This window comes from Physeter macrocephalus, chromosome 8, assembly GCF_002837175.3.
Source record: "Physeter macrocephalus isolate SW-GA chromosome 8, ASM283717v5, whole genome shotgun sequence".
NCBI classification, from domain to species: Eukaryota; Metazoa; Chordata; class Mammalia; order Artiodactyla; family Physeteridae; genus Physeter; species Physeter macrocephalus.
This window is the reverse complement of record NC_041221.1, coordinates 154,079,628-154,092,410: the sequence shown is the minus strand read 5'-3', so window position 1 is coordinate 154,092,410 and position 12,783 is coordinate 154,079,628. Positions and strand designations below refer to the sequence as shown.

The 12,783-nt window shown below is 40.6% G+C and overlaps 1 protein-coding gene across 6 annotated transcripts in view; it reads left to right on the top strand.

Annotated features, from left to right (window-relative positions):
- The first annotated feature begins 379 nt into the window (after window positions 1–379).
- The window catches only part of PWWP2A (PWWP domain containing 2A), a 37,381-nt gene continuing 24,977 nt past the window's right edge, over window positions 380–12,783 (top strand). For 5 of the 6 annotated variants that reach the window (XR_003681085.2, XM_024115822.3, XM_024115819.3 and 2 more), the window contains exon 1: window positions 380–1,179. Coding sequence is in view for 4 of the 6 variants with exons in the window: in XM_024115822.3 (XP_023971590.1) it covers window positions 581–1,179 (599 nt within the window). In the remaining 2 variants the exon portion in view is untranslated. Of the gene's footprint in view, window positions 1,180–2,373; window positions 2,651–6,361; window positions 6,432–12,783 lie in introns of those variants that run through there. The other variant, XM_024115821.3, reaches the window with a different exon arrangement.

Genomic DNA, 12,783 nt, shown 5'->3' with positions numbered 1-12,783 from the left:
AGCAGGTCCGCGCCTAGAAATAACATTTATTCTAAGGACCTCTGCGCAGAGATTCTTGGGAAGCGGTTCCCCTCCCTCATTATCTCGTTACTCCTCCCCTCCGTAGCCTTTGAAAGAACAGGCACGCCACGTGATTCCCTCCATTATCCCACCTCTGAAACCCTGGCTGATAATGGGCAGGAGCATAGGCCAACCATAAGACTATATTTTCTCTTCCATCCAATAGAAAGAGGCAATAAGTATAAGGCTCAGCTTTTTGACTTCCCCCCGCCCCCTTTGAGCCCGCCCCCCACTCCTCCTCTAAGATTCGACATTTGACAACTAGTCCGGCCAATGAGAAGTTCCTACTCTGTATGGCAGGGATGGACTGACTGGATGATAGACGTTCCCACCTGGCCAATGGAATATTGCAAGTGCGGGAGGTCTGTAGGAGAGAACCAATGGCGCAGTGCCAATAACAAGCATCGGGGTAAGGGCGGGACAAAACTGTTAGCTGGAGGGAGGGGAAGGCCCAGGGAACCAAGCAGCGCTGCCGCCGCCGCTGTAGCTTGAGTTGGAGGAGGGAGAAGCCAGGAAGAAAATGGCGGCTGTGGCTGCAGAGGCGGCAGCGACTGCAGCGTCCCCCGGGGAGGGGGGCGCCGGCGAGGCCGAGCCGGAGATGGAGCCCATTCCCGGCAGCGAGGCCGGCACTGACCCCCTCCCGGTCACGGCCACTGAAGCATCTGTGCCGGACGGCGAGGCCGACGGGCAGCAGTCCTCTCCTCAGGCCGACGAGCCGCCGTTCCCGCCGCCGCCGCCGCCGCCGCCGCCGCCGGGGGAGCTAGCCCGCAGCCCGGAGGCGGCGGGGCCGGAGCTGCAGCCTGAGGAGAAGCTGCCCGCCCGGGTGGTGGAGCCGGCGGCAGCCGCGCCACAGGAAGGGCCTGGCCTTTCACCTTCCCCTGCATCGCCGCCCGAGGAGCCCGCGGCTCCGGAGGAACGCCAGGAACCGCCGCTGCCGCTGCCCCAGCCCTCAGCCCCGGCGCTCGTGCCGCCGGCGGGCGGGGACTCAGCGGTGTCGCAACTGATCCCCGGTTCGGAGGTGCGGGTCACGCTGGACCACATCATTGAGGACGCGCTCGTCGTGTCGTTCCGCCTCGGGGAGAAGCTTTTCTCCGGGGTCCTCATGGATCTGTCCAAAAGGTACCGCGCCCGCCCCCAGCACGCCCCGGCCCGCTCGGTCCCCGGGGAGGGAGCGAGCCCGGGCGGCCCCTTCACGCCGGGCTCCCGCCTCTCCGGCGCCCAGCCGCCTGCGCCTCCCTCGGGTCCCGCGCGGCGCGTAGCGCGCGCTCCGAGTGGGGCAGGCGCGCGGGGCTGTCAGAGGGCGGTCCCTGCCCCAGGTGGGCGCCTGCGAGGCAGGTGTGCCGCCGGGTTGGGGGGGCGCGGGTGTTTGACGGGCTCGCGGGTCTCACCCCCCCCGCTCCTCGACCTCCTTCCGTGACCTGGCCCTGGCTCACCCACACTGCGGCGGGTGGGTCAGTGCAAAACGCAGAAGGATTTTCGCAGAGAACGCGGTGCTGGGTAGGGGAGATTGCGCTATTCTCAAATTAACCTTTAACTTTAATGAGGTCGGAGAAAGGGGTGTGTGCATTGGGGTTCCCAAAAGGATAACTGCCAGTCCTTATAAAGGGAAGAACATTTATTAAAAATGAGCTCTTCGACTGTTATTCTTACGGTTAGAACTAATTTCCCCTAGCACGTTTGGCTAATTGGCTAATGATAACTTTAAGAAAAGTCTAAAGAAGAGATGGGATTTTTTTTAAACCTTTAATATCAAGATGGTGTGGTATAAGTGTTAAGATACTGACTTCTAAAACTGTAGATACAGTTTGAATGGTAGAGTTCACCCACAAACCTCTTGTTTTAGCACATTTTCATTTTTTAATTTAAATTGTTTATGGGCATTGCTTTAAACAGATGAAGATACTCTAAGTCTAGAGTTAAGTTAACCTTTTTATTCTCTTCTTTTGCAGATATGAAGTGCAGAGACTCCCATTCACGGCTCTCCCTTCTGTTTCCTGCAACAGCACACACTCTGATGGTATTTCACCTGTTTAGAAATGGCTTATTTTAGTACGTTTTCCTTGTAACTGCTTGCCCTCCCATCAAGATACAAGAATCTTCTCATTTGGGGAAGAAAGCCATTTAAAATACATAATTGAAGTATGGGAGACGATGGGAGCCTTTACAGTTACTTCAAACCTTGTTAAATCTCAAATTTTTTTTTTTTTCCCGGTACGCGGGCCTCTCACTGTTGTGGCCTCTCCCGTTGCGGAGCACAGGCTCCGGACGCGCAGGCGGACCGGGGCACGAACCCGTGTCCCCTGCATCGGCGGGCGGACTCTCAACCACTGCGCCACCCGGGAAGCCCTCAAAAAAATTTTTTTAATTAGTTTTTTTTTTTTTTTTTTTAAAGAATTTTGGATTAGGACTTATTGCACTTTTGTTTTCGGAATTAGAAAGCAGAATAAGACCAGTACTGATGTATTTAATAATAGCAAGAGAGAGAATGTGTATGTTCAGTAGTGTATGTGCTATTGAATCAAACAGAAGCGAAGGCCAGTGATTGTGTGAGAATCTGGATTTCAAATCTGCAAAAGGAAGGTGCAAAAAGGTAAGTTGTTTCTGGAAATGTAATGGACAGTGCTTACCTGTTTTGAGGTGATCATTGTCTTGGTGTTTTGTTTTTTAAAATTTTCTTTCATAGGGAAAGCCATTCGTTTTTTGAGTTTTGGTCTGTTTGACCTACAGTGCTTATAAACAGCAGCTTTTGTTGTGGGTGGTATTCTTATTATGAGCCTTTTACAATTTAATGTTTTGAAGTGAAGGGATCCTGTCATTAAAGTATTTTTTTAAACGCCATTAAGGGAACCATATCAACTTTTCATTCAACAAATATTTATTGAGCACATCTGTATAAGGCACCCTCCTAGCTATTCTGAATATTATATGTATGAGACACAGTCTGTGCCTTCTAGAAGCTTATATGGGAGTCACACACATTGTGGAAGTGGTGAGGAAATAAAGCAGTGTTTTTTAAATTTAGCACTTCAAGGAATTATTATTGGACCAGTGATTGACTAGTTGAGTATCTTTTTTTCCATAATTTAATATAATTTGGAAAAATAGATCTGCCAGTATATTTTGTAATCTGTGCTTACGTTGATTGCATACTTTCATGCACAGTTTTGGGGTTAACCAATGATCCAGGAGATAACTCTTTACAGACTTTACCAAGACCATGACTGTAGTCATCAGTTGCTTTAAAAATAGTTTGTATCAGGAATTCCCTGGCAGTCCAGTGGTTAGCTCTCAGTACTCACTGGCCGGACCCAGGTTCCATCCCTGGTTGGGGAACTAAGACCCCGCAAGGTGGCACAGCCAAAAAATAAATAAATAAAAAATAAAATAAAAATAGTTTGTATCCTATTTGAATTGGCCATTGAATGAAACCATTAGGTAGAAATAACAAGAGCTTCCTCTTATATGGGAAAAGAATATGAAAAAGAATAGACATATGTATAACTAAATCACTTTGCTGTACACCTGAAACTAATGCAATATTGTAAATCAGCTGTACTCCAATATAAAATAAAAATTAAAGCAAGAGCTTCCTATTGAGTGCCTGTTAAGTACCAGGCTTTGTACCACATGCTTTAATCTCCATAACTCTGGTGGTATTTTTCATTTATATAGGAGGAAATTGAAGTTCCTTCAATTTGGCTAGCTTGTAAATGGCAAAGTAAGGGCTCAAATGTAGGTTGATCTGATTCTAAAGCCTATGCTTTTTCTAATTTCATATTAGGAAGATAGTTGGGCTGGCAGATTTCCTGTTAAGCAGTAAGTAAAGAATTGCATATTTCTGAAATATAGTGCTTATCTTGATGTTAATAGCTATATGGGATAATACAGAAGTTGTGTATAGGTGTTGGAGCCAAAGAGATTCTTTTGTCAGCTCATAGCCATAGAAGCTGCTCTGGAGACTCCCCATTTCCTTAGCTGTCTACTGGGAATGTAGTAGGCTCTGAGGTCTTGGTTCTTGCCTCTTCAGTGAGATAATCAGGAAAGAATTAACATTTGGGAGGCTACTAGGTGCATCAATGTATGTGTGCTTTTCTCCGGTCTTCCAAGGGTCCAGTTATTGCTTTTATTAATTTTTTATTCTGACATCATGCACGGTACAGAAATGTCTTAGGGTTGTCCAGCATGTAGAAAAAGTGTTTGATCTTAGAGTACAGGATTTCATATACATGTGGGTTGATCAAGAGTCTGCTTTTGTAAGCAGTTGTCGGACATTCTTCACCTTCCTGTTATTGTATTAATTTTTTGCCTTATTTTTAGAATTATTTGATTGAAGAACACATTTTTGAAGAGACTCTTTGTGGAAAAAAGGAGCAGGACACATGTAATTTAAAAAAAAACCAAAACCTAGAGAAGAAAATGGTACTAAATAGTAGATTGATCTGGACAGTGTCAGGGTACTTAGGTGCTGACTTCTAGCACCTGCCTCTTCAGTTAACACCATGACTTTGAGCAAATCTCTGTGCCTCGCTGGGCTTCAGTCTCTAGTATGTATGAGGCTAATTCATTTTGAGTTTAGGCAGTTCACTTTAAACACAAATAAGCAAACAAACTTAATGCCTCAGTTTATATAGATAAAGTGAATAGGGTGACCAGGTGTTCTGGTTTTCCTGTACCATCCTGGTTTGATTCTTACCTCCTCCTTTCCTTATTCAAAGTAGCTTGCTTTGGCAAATAAATGACTTGGTCACCCTAAAAATGAGGATATTTGAATATCTGGTTAAAAACGGATTTTATGTAGTGGAGTATTTATTTGAATGCCTTTAAGTTGAGGTATGCATTCTCTAGTTTATTCTAGGCCTCTCCACTATTTTATACGCAGCCCTCTTAGGTAGTTTAAATTACCTGCCCACTCCTGAATTCATTAGCAATGTCTAATAACAGTAGTCTAATACTAGTAGAAAAAGTAGATAATCAACTAACTCACAAATTCAGTTTGGTCTTCCTATTCTCTTTTCTTCCTTAACCTTACGCTTTTGAAATTTTGACATAGGTACATTTGTTTCTTCATTTAGCATTATATAATAAGCCTTCCTTCAGGTTGCTAAACTGTCTTATTTTAGACAGAATAATCAGTGGTTGTACCATAATATTTGTTTAATTTTCTTATGGTAAATGAACATCCATGTATTATATATTATGGTAAATGAATGTCCCTTGCTTCGACATTTATCAGCTGTTAGCCAAATGTGTTTCATCATATGCCCACCTCCAATGGATTATTTTGAAGCAAATCCTAAACATATAATTTTACCGTAAGTATTTCAGTAGAGATCTGTAAAAAGATAAGAACTTTAAAAATTTAATTGTACTACTGTTGTCACACCGAAATTAATAGCAACAATTCCTTTACATCATCATGTGCAGTGTCTCAAAATCAACATCTAAGTTTTGTTCAAATTAGTGTTCAAGTAAAGTTTATACATTGCAGTTGGTTGAGAAGTTTCCTAATTTTTCATCTAGTTCTCCTGCCATTACTTTTATTTCCTTGCAGTTGATTTGTTAATCCATAGACTTTTTTTGGTAGAATTTTCCACATTCTGGAGTTTTTTCCGATTGCATCCCCTTGGATGCATTTCCATAACGTTTTAAAAATAGGCCTTTTCCCTCAAGAGCAAACAGAAGGGACAACTGTAGTCCCCTAAGGGCCTTGTTTTGGGTCAGTAGAAATGATACAGTATCTCTTGCCTGCCTGCAAACTTCTAGGCCTATCCCTTAAACACACTTCCAACTTTAGTAATTCCAAACCTAGAAAAATTTAACCAGCCTTCAGCCCAGTCCTCTGAAATGGTAGTTTCTCAGTCTTCTCAATCTATTCTTGAAGGGACGTATTTATTGGGACCTGTGGTTTCTTCCTGCAAGAGGGATCATTTAAACTGTTTGTTACTGTTCTCCACATCTTTAAAGTTATAAAGCTGCTTTGAAATTCTGAAAAACCTTTCTGATTCCATTTTTTTGGTACCTGATACGAATTAAGGGATCATGAAGTAAATGCTTATGCTTAAAAACCCTTGTGCATTTTAATTTTGTGGTACATGCTTATTAAAGGTTGTAGCTGGCTGTATTTCAGAATTGATCTTTTACAAATACTGCCTTTTTTGTGTGTGTATGTGGGTTGCATTAAAAAGAATTGAGGTGATTTCTTTAGAAATCTTCAGATTTCACTAAGTTCTTAAGACAAGTTGTAGATTTACTTGTTTTTTAAGGAAATATAAACCAAGACAATGATTTTTTTTCGTTACAGAGATCATGAAACGTTTGGTGCAATAGCCCTACTTTTGGTGGGAAAAATATACAGCCATTCTGGTGAAGCAGTGAGTAGTGGTATGAGTAGCTTATACTAAGCATCCAGGTCGAGAATTTAGGCCCTCAAGTAGTATGCTTGAATGATTGTGTTGAGTTGTACCTATTTAAAACACTTTTAATATTTTTTGATGATTATTCTGCTTATACCCCAAGGTGTTGATAAAAGGTTTCCACAGTGAAATAGCATTGAGACAAGTGCTGATCACTTTCTGACCCAGGCAGCTTTAGGACACCTACTGCTGTACTAGTATATACAGTATTCAGAGTGAGCTGTTCATCACTTGTTGGACTGCAGTGATTTATTTTTTTTTGGAAATGATGAGTTGTTGGACATTAAAAGTCTAGTTTGAATGTAAAGAATCTGTGTAACATCACAGTATTAAATAAATTTCATGAACTAGGTAACTAGATGTGTTACACACAAATTATGCCAGGCATGTTTTATTGGAGTTGGGTCTCTAATGAGGTTAATTTTCAGCCTTTTATGTGTAAATAAGACCATACTTCACAGTGTACTGTTTTAAAGCAAAGCTCCTGATGAAACTAGGTTTAATCTTCCTAAGATCAGTTTTTCTGTGGGGGGGCCATTAAAGAATTTGTGTATTATGTGTTCATCTTCTCTGTTATGGCTGAGTTAATTTCACACTGATTAAAAATGAAAGATAAAAAAAAGAAAGAAAGATGTTCTTAGTAGTTATTTGCGCCTCTGAAGTGCATCCTTATTTCTTGATACTTATTCGTCCTGTTCTACCTTAATTCCCTAATTAATTCAGGCACACCAGCAGAACAGAGCTTGCTTTAGTGGCAGATCTTGCAGGAAAGTGGAGGTTAAGTTATACTCTGGGTGGATTTAACATAGAATGTTTGGCTAAACATCTTTTGGGCAGTTGTTCTCAAAACAAATGTGCTTAAGATTTCTGAGCTCCACTCTACCAGTTTGTTTTTAACAAGGTGATTCTGATGCAGATGATTCTTAGAGCATATTTGGAGATAACTGACTTTTAGGGGATAGTTTTGCCAAAATAGTGGGACCGTAAATTTGTTAAACCTGTTTTTAAAGTTATTGGGTAATGTGATTGGAATGTAATTGTAAAGTAAGCAATACATATGGGGATGGGCCACTTGGGTGGCAGATCCAGATACTTTTTGTAGAACTGGTAATTAGACTTGCAAATTGTTTCTTAAATCTGGCTGCCCACTAGAAATTTAAGTAGTCCATAATTTTTGTCTCTCTCCCTTTGTACCAAGTGGCCTTAAAACAGAATAATGGCTTTTTAGCTTTTTAAAACACATACCTTCTATAGTATTTGACTTCACTTTTCTGCCTATTCCCACCATCTAGGAAGGTTGCCAAGTTTTACTTTGTAATTAATAATAGCTACTATGTATTTCCCACTCCTGTTTTAGGCACTGTGCACTTTGTGTACATTGTTTCATTTTACTCTAGAAAATTGAATGAAGTAAATTCTATTAATACCCATTTCACAGATAAAGACAGGAAGGCTCAGAGAGATTAAATTGCCTAAAACTATAAGTGGTAGATATTTGTAGGTGTATCGAAGATGCCTTTTTGCTTATGGAATAAGATGAACAGCTGGGAGTCACAGCAGTTTGTGAGAGTTACATTTTGTGATTTGAATAGGAAAGCACTGAGAAATTGAAGATGCTTTTCTGAATGATATACAATTCTCTAAGGTTTGAAAACAACCCTGTTCTAATTCTAATACATTTCTATATTTTGCCATTACCATGTAGCTTATGATTTTGGTGGGGAGTTACCCTGGTAGGTAGAAATGGCAGAGTGCACTGTTCCTCACTCAACCAGGAACAGCTGCTTGGTTTTAAAATAAGAATTGCTCTTCAGTTCAATTTAGTGAATTCTTCAGGCATTTTTGAAAATGGGGTTTCTTCTTCATATATGGTCCTAGGTCTTAAATGTTTTGCCTTGGTTGGCCTGGCCCTGGCAACAGTGGAGTCCACTTCATCATGGGAGGAATCACAAAATGTCAGATTTGAATCTTGTTGAACACGAGATCAGCATTAAGTGCTGGATGATTGAATTGGAAAAGAATTTAAAGACTAACATATAGTAAGTTGTTGGACAACCTGTTTTTGGTAAAATAGAAATAGTGAAATAAATTGAATAATTTGCCTTTTAGAAAAAGTCCATCTGTTGAGAAATAACTTAGACCTCTGTGTGGTAGACTCTATTGGACATAATACAAAAGAAATATCAAAAGTACATAGAAATCATAATGGAAACATAGAGAACTTAAAACTGCTTATTGGTGTCTTAGGGCCAGGACCAAGGGAATTCTTTTCAAGTGTTTGAAAGCTGTGATGAGTATTTATGTTAATAATTAAAAAGATTCTTTTATATCAGTGTTCATTTTCTTGGGAAAATGTCAAGTATCTTTCTCTAAGTGATGTTGTACAAAAGTGAAGTCAAGATCTGTCTGCTCTTAAAAGTATTATGCCATTTTGTGGTCATTATCATTTTCTTGGATGGTTATTTTAAAAGAAGAATTTACTGTTAGGGAGTTAAATAATATGAGTACCATACAGATGTTGTGACTGTTTGTGCTTTTGAAAAGGCTGAAGCGTCAGTGTTTTCTCTATAGTTGTTTCCATCTTTATTTCCAAAATATCCAGGTTAAGTTGTTTTTAGAGGTTTGTTGGAAGGTAAGTGAGTGGGAGCTTAAAATCTGAATTATTCGGGTTTAACTTCTTTTTTCGCCTCCCTCCAAAAGCAAAGCTATATTTATAAAAGGGGATTGCATAGACTTTTTAAAAGATTGAGTAAATTCTTACGATTACAGAGATGTTCTTTTAAGACTTTTATGCAGCCCGCCCTCAGTTAATTTTAAAAGATACTTCCTGGCATTCTTGTTCATAATTGGTGGATGTTTTGTTTGTATGTTGATAAAGTCATCCTCCTTCCCTCCTCACCCATTTGGGTACCCACAGTCCCTGCAGATTGCCCTTGTAATACTTGGGGCTTTTAATTAAAAACACCATCCATTCACTTAGTTAACAAAATTGAGTATGTTTTAATTTTACTCTAATAATAGTTACCATGTATCATGCCTACTTACTGTGTACTAGGCTGTATGGTAAGCATTTATGTATACTCTTAATTAATCTTGAAGTTAATCTTGACAATTCTGTCAAGTTACTTAGCCTCAATTCCAATATCCAAAAAGCTCTGAAAACTGAACTTCCTGTTAATTTTTTGGTGGCAGACCCTAACCTGACTGAAATTATGTGAGCATATTGTATGTATTTATCCCATTTAGTGTGAATGTTCTTTCATTTCATTTTGCTGCTGAAATAGTAATATGCTTGATGATAGGGTGCTTATTATCTTTTGAAAACTGGGAAAATTCTGAATGCTGAAGCCTGTTCACCTCCATGGGGTTCAGAAAAGAGTGTGTACCTGTTAGTTCCTCCACTTCCTTAGTGAGGGCATGGAGGTGGAGGGAGAGGGGTTAAGTAACTTGAAGTGAGGGGAAGCAGTAATAGTAGTAGTAGTGGTTAAGAACCTGACTTTGGGCCGACTGCCTGGGTTCATGTCTTGGCTCTACTGCTCACTAGCTGTGTGATCTTGGGAAGGCCATTACACTCTGTGCTTTAGTTTCATCAGCTATAAATTGTGATGATTAAATCAACTGATGCAAATAAGTACACATTTAGAATAGTGCCTGGCACATAGTAAATGCTTTATAGTTGTTAACTAATAATACTTTTATGAAGTAGCTACTAAGTGGCAGCACTAAGATGACAGCAGCTATTATAGTCACTTAAATGGGTTTGCTTGAATAGCCACTCAACCTAAATGTATTGTGGCCTACAGTATAATCTGCATCTTCAAAATACCTTGAAAAAGTCTGTGGAAGCATCAGGTAATACTGGTGAAGTATAACTTTGCCCTTTTAATAAGGAAGGATGACATTTATATTTTATGAGGGAATGAGATAACTAGGAGTTTTGTGATGGATGGTAGGGGATGTGTCTCAATCTTTTCTTCCCAATACCCCTTGGGGCAGATGGCTTATGAGGAAATTATGGGCTTTGTCATGAAGAGAAAGTTATAGTCTCATTAGGGAAATTTAGTCCTTACAGTCTCTCTGCTTCTTACATGCTTCTAAAACATAATTGAGGGACTTCCCTGGTGGTCCAGTGGTTAAGAATCCGACTTCCAATGGCGGGGACTAGGGTTTGATCCTTGGTCGGGGAACTAAGATCCCACATGCCGCAGGGCACCTAAGCCCGCACGAACTAAGCCCGCATGCTCTAGAGCCTGCCGGTCACCAACTACTGAGCCCGTGTGCTCTGGAGCCTGCATGCCACACTTAGAGAGAAGCCCTCGCGCCGCAACGAAAGATCCCACGAGCCACAACTAAGACCCGATGCATCCAAATAAATAAATATTTTAAAAAAACCGTAACTGAGAAGGGCTCACATTTGAGAATGACATACTTCAAAGTTAGGGAAAGGAAGATGTTTTTGTGTTCTTTGTGCTTATTAAATGGTGGGAACAGACTAGTACAGCTAAACTTTTTAACGAAGTGAGGTACACTTTTGGCCTCATCACTGTATTTAATCAGAAGCCTTCACTGGTCTTGTCTTTTTAAGAGACTAGTATTTTTTTTTAACATCTTTATTGGAGTATAATTGCTTTACAATGGTGTGTTAGCTTCTGCCTTATAACAAAGTGAATCAGCTATACATGTACATATATCCCCATATCCCCTCCCTCTTGCATCTCCCTCCCTCCCACCCTCCCTATCCCCCCCTTCTAGGTGGTCACAAAGCACTGAGCTGATCTCCCTGTGCTATGTGGCTGCTTCCCACTAGCTATCTGTTTTACATTTGGTAGTGTATATATGTCCATGCCACTCTCTCACTTCGTCCCAGCTTACCCTTCCCCCTCCCCGTGTCCTCAAGTCCATTCTCTAAGTCTGCATCTTTATTCCTGTCCTGCCCCTAGGTTCATCAGAACCATTTTTTATTTATTTACTTATTTTGAGACTAGTATTCTTCATCCATCACACTCTTACCTAACCCTCCCTTATACACTCACCAACGTGCCCTCTTTTTCTACCAGATGGTTATCTGTATTTTATTGCTTGTTTAAGCCTCTGAATCCTTACCTGTCTCCTATGGAGGGCGGCTGTTTGCTGACTGGTAATTCCTACGCTGCATCTTTTCACCTGTTGGCTTCTCTGCACCTGCTCAATGTTTCACTTTTTTAAACTAACTTAAGTTGGTTACCAACATTCAAAAATGGGCAACCACTCTCTGCCTCTACTGTTTTGCTCTTCACTTAATCTGCTTGGACCCTTCCAGGTGTAGTCAGTTTCCTGCAAAGCTCATTGCCTTATCACTAATCCTCGGTGCTTTCTTTCCCTCTAGTCTATAGCCTCTTTTGGCAGTGACTGTGGTCTCACCCACTACAGTTAGGTCCTAGGGTTGGGACCTAGTTTTTATACTATGTGACTAATTAGCATACTTATATTTGAATAGATTGTGTGCTTAGTGGTACTTCAGGTGAGTTTGCTGGCATTTATGCTTAAGTAGAACAAATCTTTTTTATATACTTTCTTTGCTTGAAAGTTTTTTTTTTTTTCTTGGCCATGCCATAGCATGTGGGATCTTAGTTCCCCAACCAGGGATCAAACCCATGCTCCCTGCAATAGACGCCCGGAGTCTTAACCCCTGGACCGCCAGAGAAGTCCCTCCTTGAAAGTTTTGATGGAACTGAGGTGTAAACTAAATTTAAGATTATACTTTTAAAAATAATTTTTAAACTTTATTTTGAAATAATTTCAAAGCAGAGAACTCAAACTCTTTATCTAGATGCACTGATTTTTAACATTTTGTCACATTTGCTTTATCATTCTTTATATAAACATGTTTTTCCCTTGAACTATTTGAGAGTAGGTTGCATACATCATTCTCCTTCACCCCTTAATACTTGAGTATTTATTTCCCAGGATCAAAGATATTCTCGTACATAACCACCATATAGTTTTCAAATTCAGGAAACATTGATAAGAGAACTTTTATCTGTTTTGTAGCCGATATTTCATTACTCTGTCAATTTTCTCAAAAATGTCCTTTAAAACTTTTTTTGTCCAGTAAAAGATCATGTATTGCATTTAGTTGCAATATAATATAGAATATATGTAATGGGGACTATTTCTTAATTTAGGGTTGTTTGATACTTGCTTAGGAGAGGCTCAGGTTATACACGCAATGTTGTGCTCAGGGCACCACATCTGTGGGCACGTTATCTTCATGTGCCCTCATTGGTGAATGTTCACTTGAGTCTGTCTTCAGGTCAGGGTGTTGTCCTGA